Here is a 14,199-nt window from a genome sequence, read left to right on the forward strand (position 1 = left end):
TCTTTTACAAGCATAGTTGTGTCTGGTCTGCCAGCGTACTTCCAGAAGAGTGGCTCTCTGTTTTATTTTCCATCTATCATAATTGTTTCTCGACTTTCGCTCTGGTGTTGTCTTGAATGCCGTGCAAGGTAGTAATTTAAATTGTAGAAAGCCAGCAAATTGGCATATTAAATCAAGGCGCAGCATTACTTTTTAAAAGATGAACTTTGTTTCTCTTTGCACCTCACACAGATAGATGTTTTCTGCTTTTGGTTCCTGTTTGAGGCCAGATTAATTTAGAAAATACCAAGGGAAATAAACGAAAAGTAATAGCTGTTGTAAAGTAGCCACAGTTACTTCAGTGCTTCCACAGTTCTATTTTTAGTGGTGGTAACTGCTACTTTTAATCACAATAAAAATACATAAACCTGGCTCTCTTTATATTTTTCATCTCATGTTTTATTATTAACATAACAGTTGCTGCAGAGTAGCACGTCTTTCTGTTGCTAATAAAGTATTAATCTGCTTTCTCCTTCTTCTGTCATAATTGTTTCTTGACTTTCATCTTGTATTTCACACCTTAAGTGTGAGAAGCTGGCAGACTGGATTAAATTAAGACTTAGCTTTACTTATTACAAGGCGATGATGGCTTTAAGGTCTGTATTTATCACAGAAACTTGCACCTCACACAAAAAAGATCTCATTTGAAATCTGATAATATCATAAATTTAGAAAATACCAAGAGAAATAAAAGATGTTTATAATTTCCCAAAAGTATTTGAGCAAACCCAAACCCCAACTTTGTAACGGATGTTTGCAGAAATGAACAGTGAGCTGCTCTATTGCGATGAGGTACCAGGGTATAGAAGGACTCCTCTATCTGATGCTCACTGAAGCATTTTCAGTAACAAAAAATAACTATTGCTGGGTCTGACAAGTAGAAGAGGTCTGGGCTAACTAAAATATTTAAAGCTGACATGTTTTCCTAATCATAATGTTGCATGGGCTCACTGGCCCTGCAGCTGCAAAGTCTTAAAACTGAGGAGCTTATTCAGAGTTGAACTGTTGACTGGGTGTTGGCCACTCGCCAAAATGTTTTGTACAACAGAAAACACCTCATATTTACCAGATTTCCTCCAGTGGTTTGTAATTGCAGGCAATATGACGTTCTGTTTAATTATCCATCATACAGTACGTCAGTTACAACCGCTTGTTGCCATTCACAGATGACGCAAGTCGTTCCTGTAAGTGCTTCTCTCTTAATTACATTTGGGCTGTGTCTCAAAGCTTCTCACTGATCGTTGCATGCATTAGTCTTATGACCTTAGCCAATTAATGATTTTCGTCACTGCAGCTACTTGTACAGTGAATCTGCACTTCAAAAAATGCTTGTTTTTGGAATGATTATATACGTATCCTCAGCGAAGTCCAGTGGACTTTGAAGCAAAGTGAGCTAGATCTGCGCTAATGTTATTTTAATGGGTTTTTCATTTACCCACATGTCATCTCTCCTCTAGGATTTATGAAATTTTCCATTATGGTTTTTGCTTAGTGTTTCTGATTAAAAATAAAGACTTCAGCTCCATGATAATGTCTTACTTGATGCAGAAGAATGAAAGATCAGAAAGAGCAAAAAATAAGAAGATAATAACAAGATTAAGCAACTGACAGCTGTGAGAAAACGGGCACTTCCTCATTCTCTTCTCCAACTTAGAATGAAGCTGTCTGACTTGATGCAGGCTATTTGTCTTACATTCACCTGCTGCAGTATACTTGACACGTGCATACTGTAGATGTTTGCAGTGCTTTATGACACCGTCCCAGATCATCTAGGCAATTTGTCTACCTTGTATATTTTCAGGTGCTTGTAGGCAACAGCTTAATCAGCTCAACAGACATCAGGAATTTGTTATAGCCCTTTGGTAAAATCAGCATTTCATCAGTTCGTAGTGCTGTATGCACATTTTGCTTAATTTAGCAAAAGTGTACACACATACAGCCAAGCTTGTGAATCACATTTCCTTAGCTCTCAGTATGTTAGGACGCTTGTGTTACTTTGGTGTGCCGTCTGGGGGATTGACCCTCTCATTTTCCCATCATTGGATGATCCCTCAGGCCACTAGGTCCACCAAGATTGAAGTTAATTGAATCAATTTAAACCATGCCTGACTAAAGTAGACCAATATCCTTGAGCAGCCAGCATTCACCCTTGACACTGCTGTAGGACTCTTCAGGGATAAATCACGTATGACTAAAGAGCAGAGATACCTCACTGTGCCACTTTCTCTTTATAGCGTCTGCTGTCATAAAAAGTGGTGTCAAATGTATATTGTAGAGACCACATTCACGCAGAGAGGAGACACTGATGATGGTTTACAGTTAGAGATCACCGCTGAGGTGAATTTATAGGCCACATTCTTGCCCAAATTGAATCCTTTTTTTTTTTTTTTTACAAAATAATTAAACTGCTAAACGGTCGTTGAGCAGAAAATTACTCTATTCCGAAAGCCATGTAGAGATCAGTGCTTTGCAGTCGTTGACAATTTGCATATACATAACAGTCCATTCAGTTTTAATAAGGCAGCATGCCCCACATTATTGTACAGACCAGTTTTGAACATAGTAACAGAAAGAAGTGTAAAAGCAAATCCATTTCAATCCGAGCTCTGTGTAACGGTTGCTCAGAAGATCAGTTGCTATAGTATACTGAAGAAACCAAGTTAAGCTGTTTGTCAGCCTGTTGCATAGTGGTGTGTTCGCTGAGCATTTGGCTGTAATATAAACAGAGAAAAACTCCTCTCCTGCTTCCTTCAGCTGGATTTTCTACTGTAAGGCTTAAACAAGATAGTTGACAGTCTTGTCTTGGCTTTGTCTTGTATACAGCATTTATTGATTCAAGAAGAGCAGTTTCTATTTTAATAGAAATTATGGCTTAAAATACGCCTAAATTGTTTATTAAAGTGATGTTAAATGCACCTTTTTACTTTTGTTTGTTTAGAAGTAGATGTGAGTTTGATTCGTTGAAGGCCACGGTCAAAAACGGAGGTAATAAAAGAGTCTTTTTAATTGGCTTGGTCCACTCTTGTCATCATAAGAGAGTCTAAAAATTGATCTAGAAGTGTCTGTGGTCATCATTTGTCCGGCTTTTTTATTTCATGGAGCTGGAATTATATATATATATCATTGTTTCTAATATTAGTGGATGAAATTGCTTAATGACACAAAGATTCTGTTTTAATGCTCTTGCCTTCGCTGCTCTCTTACAGCCATAGCAGAGGCATTTTACTCAGGTTCTGGTGCCCTGATAATAGTTCATATTAACTGTTTTACATTTAACTCATAAATAGTATAGCAGTTGAAATGTTAAAAGATGACTGAAAAGTACATGAAAGTACATTTTTGAAAGTACAAGTATGAATGGATTTTTTTAATCAGTAAGGACAAACAGGTTATAAGAAATGTCTAAGCTTTTGCAGAGCTTTCTACTTGTTGGTCAGCCAGGTGTAGTTTTGGAAGCACGAGGAATACCGATTATGTCAGGAGAAATTAAGCCATTATGAACTGATTCAAATGGCATGAGCTGGGAAGTAACCAGAGAGGAACTCTTAACTTCATACTCTGTACCTTTCAAATTGTTGTTTGACATCATTTAATGGCCCGGGCTTAATCTGTGAACACATGTCAACATAAAACGTAAACATTGTGATTGCAATCAGTCAGCTCAACAACCATTTTAAAATGCATTTTGTTGAGCTCCAGTGCCTTAAAGTAATTTCAGCCTAATCTTCATTCAAACATTCACCTCATCTCCAAAATACAAACTGTAACAGTACTTTTTCCATTGCTGCAATCCTGTGGATGTCTTCGTACTTTGACAAGCCACTTACTTTGTTTTGTTTCTTCCAGCTGTATATTTAAAGTGACAGAACCAAGATTTAAAAAAAAAAAAAAGGGGGGGGGGGTATTATAGGTTTTATCTTAATTAAGGTGAGATTTAAACCCCATTGACTTGCAAAATGCCTTGAATCGCTTTCTGTTCTAATCACTGAATTAACTTAAATTCTGTTCTATTCTACAAATTACCTGTTCTTTCTTTGTTTGCTAGTGATGCTAATCCTATTTGTGAAATTGACATATTTCTCTCATCAGTGGGCCCAGCGAGATGCGAGATGTGTTAATAACCTGCACCTCAATCCCTGAAATATCTCAGAAATTGTAATATTGACCTCGGCCGCTCACTCAACAAGTTGTTCTCCATGCCACATTAAAGCAGTATGTGAATCCTCCAGGACATTCATTTGTGGACTAGTCTCATGAACATATATATATTTATTTATTTATTTATTTTTGAGCATAGAGACAGAAATAGCATGCAAGGCTGGATTGGTTATATTGGCTATATTATATTGGTTATATTATATATTCAGGCACTGCTCACAGCTCACGAGCAGTGAGCAGTGCCTGACAAGCCAGCCTTTATTTCTTTCATCCTGATGTTAGTAGTAGGAATCCAGTCTTGCTTTTTAAGTCTCATTGTAGCCTAGAGTGTTGGAAACTTGTCACATTATGTCTCTGGAGATAATGGCCAATTATAGCAGACACAGTGCAGGTTTTAGCTGCCAGAAGAATCTCCCAGCAGGGACCACCGTGGCAGTAAGGTGTATGTAACGCTTCTTTAAGTTTTTGGAGAAATATTTAGACTCTCTCAGTTGAGGTAAAAGCAATGATGAACCCAACTGTTAAAAACGGTTTTAAAGGCCCATAAACAATTAAAAGTGTAAAGAAAAACTTTTTTTTTTTTGGTTCTATGAAAATACTTTAAAGGAGCAACGGAGAAAATCATTATCATAGAACAGTTGGTGCATAACAGAAAAGAACCTTTGTATTTAGAGAAGTGTGAGTGCTTCTCAAATTAATATATGGAGCAAAATAGTGCCATATTTCTGTTGTAACATCTGGGTTGACTCGCATTGAAGCCTCAAGTGGCCTTTTGAGGAACTGCATTTTCTGACACATCATTGGCTTCCTTTACTTTTAAGCCCTGGAGGATTCCTACCAGATGTTTATCTGTGTGATAAGTGGAAGCACTTTTTCTTTTAGCTATTTTATGTGAACTTATTTAACATTTACATTTCATTTGTGTGGAAATTTTATACGCAGGTGGTAAAAGTGCTGACATCCACACTGCTGAGTGATCATTGTAACAAGTTATTACAAATCATTACCAGCTACACAGAGACTGGCCTTGCACTCTTTTATGTTGCTGTGGAGAAAACAGTTAAATGGAAGGACAAGTTTTCTCTCTCTCTCAACCCTTACATGCTGTTCATATGTCATGCTTTCACGGTATGGCCTTTACCAGTTTGGGCATGGGCCAACTGTTCCCTCATAACTGTCTATACCAAATTTTAAACTACAGATGTATTTAGAATATATAAATAGCACATCTAACATTAATACATGGATGATTAACCCTTAAAAACACTTCAGAGAGCAGGTAGAGTGCTTTGTTTGGCTTTGTTTTAGGCCGCACAAAACTCGTTTTTAGAGAAAATCTTCTACTGATGTGTAATAATATGACCCAAGACATGAAAACATAACCGCCATAATGATTCATATATTGTAAGTGAAAATGGCAAGCTGCCTGGGTTTATTATGTAATGATTACAACTGTTAAACACTACTCTCACTTCTGCCTCATATAAAAATCCTCATTTTGATTATCTGTAATGAGCAATACTAGCATTAGCTAACATTAATTGACACTGAAAACACAAAACACACTTAAAAACAATTCATTAAAAAGTGATCTATGCAATCATAGCAGTGGTTGGAAAATTTCTGTGCGTGTATGTCCTGGACACGTGTTTCTCGCACTCAGTGTAATGGCAGCTGTAGTGCCTTTATTATATTATGACACCCACCCAAAAACCTCTTTATAAATCCTGTTTTAATGTCAGTGATCTCAGAATAAATAGATTCTTATTTGCTTATTTGGTTATCCACTGCAGGCGCTAACAGTTCTTGCATTTGTTTAGCACTTTTCTGGTCTTTCTAAGCTCTCAAAGTGTTAACAATGGATTCATAAACCCTCGCGGGCATCGAGAGAACATGCAGAGTTTACCTAAAAACAGCCAGTCAGGATTTAAACCAGGAAACTTCTTACAGTGAGTTAACGCTGCCAACCCCTGCACCACTGTGCCACCCTAATACAGAGAGTATGTGTGAGAACACCATCTGTTCCTTGTGTGCATCATGTATGATCACTCCTATGTTGTTTTACCATTTTATTGTTTAAAGATTCCCAAAGACCAATTGGTCCCTGTCCCCGTAGAAACCTGGCCAGATGTGGAGACACAGTCAGTTGAACTCTAGCAACACGGTCCCATTAAAAAAGACACACAGGCATGACCTGTACAGTTTCAGGATTGTTCTTGATTTGACCCAAACTAGTAACTTTAAAGTCCGTCTGAGTAGATACAAATTTAGCCTGGAACAGGCTGACTGTACAAAAATTTATTAGCACCTTTTACGACAGTATAAAATGTTTTAATCTTTTCCGTTTTTGTGTATTTGGGGGAAAGGTAATCGAATTTCATTCTAAAAGAATGACATTTATGATATTTTTACTGCTGTCAGATGTCGAACTGAACCACATTTCACCTGAAAAATATGTAAAGGTTAATTCTTCAAAGAACATAATAAGTTTTCTGTTGTCATGGTATTTCATAAGACACTCTTCTGATGTTATGTAACATTGGTCATAGTAAAAGTGTTAATTAAAAATAAAAATCTTTCCCAACAGGCAGGTAAAAAGTGACCTCGAAAAACATTAGTTTGGAGAAAACTGCTTTGTGAAGCTTTATTGATGCTTCTCTGTCAAGGTTTTCCTCGCTGTAGTAGTCTCTGGCACTGGAATTGATTTATTACTCTATAAATTATACTAATATGATTTCAGCCCATCACTCGCTGGATGGGCTGTACGTTTTCTGGTTAAATTGTGCATCTGTTATACTTGGTGTAGTTGTGTTTTATGTTCTTTTTTTTGTGCAAATCGTCTGTTTTTGTAAGTTACAGAAACAGTGGGACACAGATCCTGCTAATCTCATATTGGTAAGGTGGAAGGGACATCCTTACAAGCAGTTTGGACAGAGTAGAAAGCCAGTTTATCTGCGCCTTATCAGAGAAAACGGCTCAACTTGAGCCGTTTACATGCATGAGTGCTTCGGAGAGGGTGTATGGCTTCAGGCACCGAGATCATACAAAAAACCCAGTTAGATGTCAGAAATATGCTGTATTGTTTTTTTTCACATGCATTTTTTCCAATCATTTAAATTGCAGTCTCACCAAATCAACCTAAAAGTTTTATTAATAAGGAATTGTAAGGCCATGCTGTGGTTTCCACATCCACATATTTACAGCGTGGTCTGCTCTGTGCAAAAATAAACTTTTAATCGTTTGCCCAAGTCTTTGCTGCATTATGAATGAGACTGAAAGCTGCCCATGAGGAAGGAGACGTCAAGCTTATTTTATGTGTGCGAGGGTACTTCAAAGTAGATGTCCCAGGGAGGGAGAGGCTAATATCAGAACAACTTTAACCAACACTGGAAGAGTGCTGAAATAGTCTTTAAATCAGATTTCATGGAGCACTCACTGGATATGTAACTGGTCCCGTTCTATTCTGCTCTCCCCTCTTAACTATGGTCCCTCCTGTCTCCACGCAGCCAATCAAATATGCCATCACCGCCGGGCTTATGACCCACACTAGTTGCTATAGCAACGCCGGCCTGCCTCCTAGAGAACATGTCATGCATGTTAAGTGGTTCTCAGATGCTCGCTCGTTGTCTTTCTGTCTCACACTCACTCATAAGTTCACACACACACACACACACACACACACACACACACACACACACACACACACACACACACACACACACAGTGTTGCGCGCACACACACACACACAGTGTTGCGCACACACTGAGGATAAAGTCACTTAACAGACCATAATTGTCTCTGGAGTAGAAGTCTTTACTTTATGGTTTTAGCGGCTTTACTTACATCCTGAATATGTTACATGTGTGTAGTTTTGTTTTGTTTGTTTTTGTTATTATTTTCCTTCTACGATAATTATACGTGATGTTCATGTTTGCCATGACGTCAATTTTTATTGTTTTTAAACTAGCATATTCTTATAGGGTGACCACCACCTTGTCCAGGAGCTCTGTAAGGGTTGTTCGGTACTTCTAAGCAGCAACTTTGAAAACCTCAACAAAAGTATTGTCAGACATTGTAATATTTAAGTTATTGTGTGGAAATACTTACAAAAGTTCATTACAAGAACTATGTTTATTGCAAAAAAAGAACAGTAAAAAATTGGCAACAATTTGTTCCCAGTTGTTGGGGGGTTACAATTTAAGGTTTTCATTGTCATGTGTACTGTCCAGTCCTGTAGACCTTGCACCACCTCTCACCTGTCCTGATGTCCTGCAATGGAAATCTGGCCACTTTTCCATTCCATGATCTTCCAGTTTACCACTAATACTTAAGGTCTCCTAGAAAATTTGTAAATGTCTAGTTTCCCCATTTTTGGAAGCTGTTTAATATATGCTCAACAGATCAAAACAAAGCTGTTCATACGTAATGCATTTTGAAAGGAGACGTCACTGTTATCTTGCATGGCTGTTATGGCTGGGTCAGAATTGCAGGTCGATTTGAAGTGGCTAGTAACTACCAAGTCTATTCCAAGCAAGGACAATCATTTAATGAGTAAATGACTTAAATCCGTTTAAGCTTCACCTCAAAAAAAAAAAAATCCCCTTGGCAACATCTTCATATGGTTTGCAACACCCCCACAGAGGACCTTATCAGGCAGCTGGTTATAATGTGGTGGCTAAGTGGTGTTTGCAGAACACCAAGCGTCATGGGACTAATCAGTGCCACTATCTCCCTGTAGTTAGCCTGCAATGGAAAAAATACTCATAACAGTTCATGCTGCGTACATTTATACATTTATTGTCTAAGTGGATTTCAGGAGAGAGAGAGGGCGGGATGCTGTTGGCAGCTTCTTTCGCGTCCTCCAAAACAGAGTAGTTGAGGAGACTCGCTGCAAATTATTCATAGTCTACTGTTGAAGTGTCTGCACTCTTGGGTGCATCTGTGTTTGTGCGGGTGTGAGAGACAGAGTGCAGAGAAATTGAGGAGCAAATGTGCATTGAGGATTATTTAGTTGTTGGTCGATAGTGGGTCAGGCAGGCTCCCAGCTCTCAGTAACACACACACACACACACACACACACACACACACACACACACACACACCCTTTTCCTCTTCCTGACTGTATAGCTCACTGAGAAAAAACATGACAAGAGGATTGATTCAAATGAAGTTGGCTTCTGTCCCTTCGGAGGAAGATAATCTGATGATGAAAGGGAAGGAAAAGCATGTTGGGGTTTGGAAAAAAAAAAGAAGAAGAAGAACTAACAGCTGAGACATAACAGTCTGTGAAATTCAGAGGGACTGAGGTGGAGGTGGGGTTGGCGTCTCCGACTCTAGAGGGGAGAGTTGTTGGGTGGGGCAGCGGTGAAGTTACATAAGAGCAGTCCTGCCTTCTTTCTTCTATGCTCTGTCAGTCTGGATGTGGCTGCAGAGCTGTTACCTCGCTACATTTTGTGATCCCTTAGTAATAATAAGCTATATTTAGTTCCACTGATTACAAGTCTCAAGTGAAAAATAGCCTTTGCGGTGCACATCAGCGTTTTGATTATTTTCAGCTTCAGCTGGCACTCTGAATGATGTGAAGTGTTGTATTGAGATTAATCTGCAAATTAAAGTCACTCAAGATGATTGCGCTAAATTAAATAACAACTCATTAACGCCGCCGTCTTTGGTCAGTGCCCTGTCAATTACCGTCAGATTTACTGTCATACACCTCACACATGCCCATAAATGGTGGGGTTCCGTTTTTATTTTGCTCACAGCTTATTTTTTGCATTATTCCACTTGAAACCTTCAAGCACTTCATACCTAATGCTAAAGATTATAGGTGGAGATCGCCAGACAGCCCATGACATGAGGTTATCACAATACTTACAATACTCACAATATAATGTGATTTTTAACATTTAGTGATATGCTGAGTATTCATATAACATGTATTTATTTTCACCTGCAAAGTATATAACAAGATAAAGTCGTACTCTTAAGTTCTTTTTTGATGTTGAGTTGTCGTACATACCAACACTGTCATAAATGTTGCCATAAGATGGAGTTAGTATGACATCAGCAATTGAATAGGGTCAAGTTGGCAATTACGTGCAATCTGTTTCTGAAAATTCAGCAATTAACTGTTAAAACATTGAAAATCACATATCTGTTGCTGTCCGCATAGACAGAAATTCACATGGTAAGTGTATTGATCCTTATGTAGTGCTTTTCTACTCTCCCAGAGCACTTAAAGTACTTTACACAACATACCTCATTCACACACATTTATTGGCTGCATGGGAGAACAACTGGGTTTAGTATCTAGTCCAAGGATATTTGCAGACTGGACAGGGATTGAACCACTGACCTTCCGTTCAGTAGATGACCTGCGCTACCTTCTGAGGTACAGCTGCCCCATTACAGCGCGTACACATGAATACAGATCATTTTATACTATTCCATTCTATCAGTTGAAAGCTTATGTGCATGCAAGTATATCGAATACATATTAATTTAAATCATTTTATGCTATTTAAATCTATGGAGAGGAAACATTTACTATTTTGTAAGTTTATAAGTACTCCTTTTTTGTATTTGCATGCAGCATCTGACTTTTGCACATTAATTATAAATTTACTTTTACAGGATTTGCTTATCTAGATTTTTTTCAGCGTTTGCGTGCAAAAAAACGTTCAGGTAATTTATATGCACAATGATATGAACAGAATTAGGCTTCTTTTGTTTTGCTGTTCTGCGCCTGTGCAGCAGGAACGCAGAAGGCCAGAATCAATTAAAAGCTTATGTGCATGCAAATGTGCATGTAAATTCCCAGCTGTTAAAAGGCTTTGCTCACTGCTGTCTTTTGAAGTGTTACTATGTGTATTATATTTTGCAGCTAATTAAGCTACTTGGAGGGTTACACATTATCCTTATTTACTTATTAAAATCCTTATTTGGCTGATCTAAATCAGCTGGTCTGTTTCTTGCAATTGTACAGTTTGTTCAGATCAGTGTGTGTGTGTATGCGTGTGTAGTTCATCATGGGGAAAAAGGGGGCTCTCCTGCCCATGCTATTCCACAGTACAAACACTGTGTGGAAGACAGTATTTAAATACACACTCTCTTAGCCTGCCCCCTACTGTTGCCCAGACCTACTTTCAAACACACATGTATGCGTTCACACACACTCTAAGGAAAATAGATCACTAAAACACTCTGTAGATTAACTGAACTAGATTGGAACTGAGCTGTGACTTAAATGAGTGTCAGTTGATTTTTCTCAACCCACTTTTCCCAGTTTAAACACAGTCAGGCAGTCTGGAGATAGATGCTGGGCAGAGGACTTTGTGGATCATACTGCCTCTTCAGGTTGACAGTGGTATTGCTCACCCTCTGCTCTTTGCTCTCATTAGCATATGAACAGGTCAACAAATAATGTTATAATTCACTTAGCTGCCTTTCTTCTGAATGAGGATCTAGCTTAGCTGTCAGCTCATGAAAATGAAATGAAAAGCATTTTTGGATTATTTGTTTATCTCCATCATTCACTGAATCCCAGAGGTTTTTTTTTTTTCCAATTTCTGCCATATTTTATTTGACATCATACTTTCCCCAGCTTTTGTCAAAAGACCATTTTTCTTTAACTAGAGGGTAATACGTCATGTTTCTGCAGTGTTTTTAACATAACTCACAGAATTTAGGAGTTTATAAAGTTTTGAGCTGAGCTTTTCTTAAGTCAGTAGAAGATGTCCACTAAATTAATGAAATGCTCATTCTTTAAGTGTCAGTGGGTTGTGGTTAAATTGTTTGACAACAGCACTGTGTACAAATCTTTTCCACCCAACTTGAGATTTTGCTGTTGTTGTTCTCAAGTTGACCAGTTGGTGTCTTCCTCTCCCCGTTTCCACACTGACAGCTCATTTTCCACAGCAAGTGATTGAACAGCCTCTCTCAGGATTCAGTGACATTTTATAGTTGACTCTCTTTGGACAATGAACACTTAGACATCGTATAAAAGTATTCAGTGATTTAATATTCAAACCATTTAGATCCCGGTTCTATTTAATGAATCATAACTGAATGAAGCAATCACTTTAGGACCTCATCAGTATTGTGAGAGCTACCCTTGAATAATGCCTGAATGTTGCATATATGTATTTCTATATCTACACCAGAATGTCTGTCATTAATAGCGGTTACTGGTTAACAGGTTATCAAATCTGTATTATAACTATAACCATAATAAATCTCTCTCTTTCTTTTCAGGAGCTGAAGAAAGTTAACTTCAGTCCGTCCTGGAGCCTCTCCTCTCTGACCTTCCAGATCACCCCCCTTCCCTCCAACCAGTTTTGTCATATTGTACCACCTCCGTCACACCTGAAGAGACCCATAAGAAGAATTGCACGGGTCATCAGTCCCCCTACTGACCAGGATGATCACCTCAGAGCTCCCTGTCCTGCAGTGAGTTTTTATAAAGGGCAACTGTCAGTTTGGCAACAATCCAGCATTAAATTTGTTTTTTTAATTGGTTATTTTATCCATTCATCATCCACTCATCCAGAATCAGGCTAATTTAAAAGAATACAAGAGTAATTGTTTTAGATTTTTTTTAGGCTACCTGGCCTGGAAGTGAATAATGATTTCTTTTAGATTCCATGTTTTATCACATTTGGCCTTAAAGGTTTGTTTCCTGTAGCTGATGAAAGATATTTGTAGGACTGGATGCTACTTTAAAACGATCTTTGGGAAGACATGTTTTTGATTGACCTTTATAGTGTTCTAAACTCAAAGTGACAAGTGCATTAGTGGGTTTTTTTTGTTTGTTTTTAACTCACCCAATTCATTTGTTTGCCTGTCAGTGGAATTGAATATTTAATTTGACTAATGAATACAATCATTAAACGCTAATGAATGAAATGCATTTGTGATTTGCTCTTTCAGGGACTCATCCAATGAGTCTGGGGCAACAGACACTGTGGGAATAAGTATGAGCATAAGTGAGATGGAAGATCCAGAGATGAAAGGAAAAAAGAAGAGAGGGAGACCTGGCAAACAAGCACCGGTACAAGAGTTTGTTAAGAAAGGGGAAACTTGTGGAAAAAAATCTGGTTAACAGACAATGCATGTCTCTGATTTTGTCTGGTGGTTTTGAAGTGTGTGATGGGTGGTGTAGGAAGAAGCTGTTATATTTCCCATTGTGTGCAAGTCTGTGTTTGGGGATGGGTGTACATACAATGGTTTCTTTAACTGACATTTCCCTGATTTCAGACATCCAATAAGAAGCCACGGAAGTCGCCAACAGACAAGACTATGAGTGTGGCCAGAGGGCGAGGGAAAGCCAACGGTGTGGCTCAACATAACGGAGATGGGGGAGACCCAGTCACTCTATTTGAAGTGGTCAAATTGGGAAAGAGTGCCATGCAGGTCAGTGAACACAGGTTTGATTTCATAAGCACCAGTTTAAATAAAATATTTAAGTATGTAATCAGATATTATAATGTATTATATCTGTTTGAAGCTTTGTAAATTTATGTTTCTCACTGTCTTTGTCATTTGATTATTATTTTCTGTATACAGTCAGTAGTGGATGAGTGGATTGAGTCATATAAACAGGACAGAGACTTGGCGCTGCTAGACCTGATCAATTTTTTCATCCAGTGCTCAGGTTGCAAAGGTAGGCGTGTTTTACTTAAATCTGTCATCCTGTGTGCATGCATTATAGACAAGACTACCAAATCTGCTGTTTTTTGTTGTAACCAGGCACCGTGAGGATTGAGATGTTCAGGAACATGCAGAATGCAGAGATCATCCGTAAGATGACCGAGGAGTTTGATGAGGTAATTGTCTGCTAAAATAAGCAGAAATTAACATGATTTAAATAGTTGTGAGCGTGCTATTATTTAGTTATGCACATATATTACACTCTGTTGAAGACATGTGGACAAATTTGATGATATCGAACTGACAGCTCAAATCAGTTTATTGTTGTATCGTGTTTCAGTTGAGCAAAAAAA

General features: G+C 38.2%; 1 protein-coding gene across 1 annotated transcript in view; it reads left to right on the forward strand.

The window, feature by feature from the left end:
* stag1a (STAG1 cohesin complex component a) overlaps window positions 1-14,199 on the forward strand; it is a 37,765-nt gene that overhangs the window by 12,662 nt on the left and 10,904 nt on the right. The window contains exons 2-6 of the mRNA XM_085391161.1: window positions 12,452-12,646; window positions 13,127-13,247; window positions 13,454-13,609; window positions 13,763-13,859; window positions 13,946-14,022. Coding sequence (XP_085247287.1) covers window positions 12,618-12,646; window positions 13,127-13,247; window positions 13,454-13,609; window positions 13,763-13,859; window positions 13,946-14,022 — 480 coding nt within the window. The 5' untranslated portion in view covers window positions 12,452-12,617. The remainder of the gene's footprint in view (window positions 1-12,451; window positions 12,647-13,126; window positions 13,248-13,453; window positions 13,610-13,762; window positions 13,860-13,945; window positions 14,023-14,199) is intronic.

The sequence above is a fragment of the Rhamphochromis longiceps genome, linkage group LG19 (genome assembly GCF_057381845.1).
Source record: "Rhamphochromis longiceps isolate RC_006_pf linkage group LG19, R_longiceps_female_GT1.1, whole genome shotgun sequence".
Taxonomy (NCBI): Eukaryota; Metazoa; Chordata; class Actinopteri; order Cichliformes; family Cichlidae; genus Rhamphochromis; species Rhamphochromis longiceps.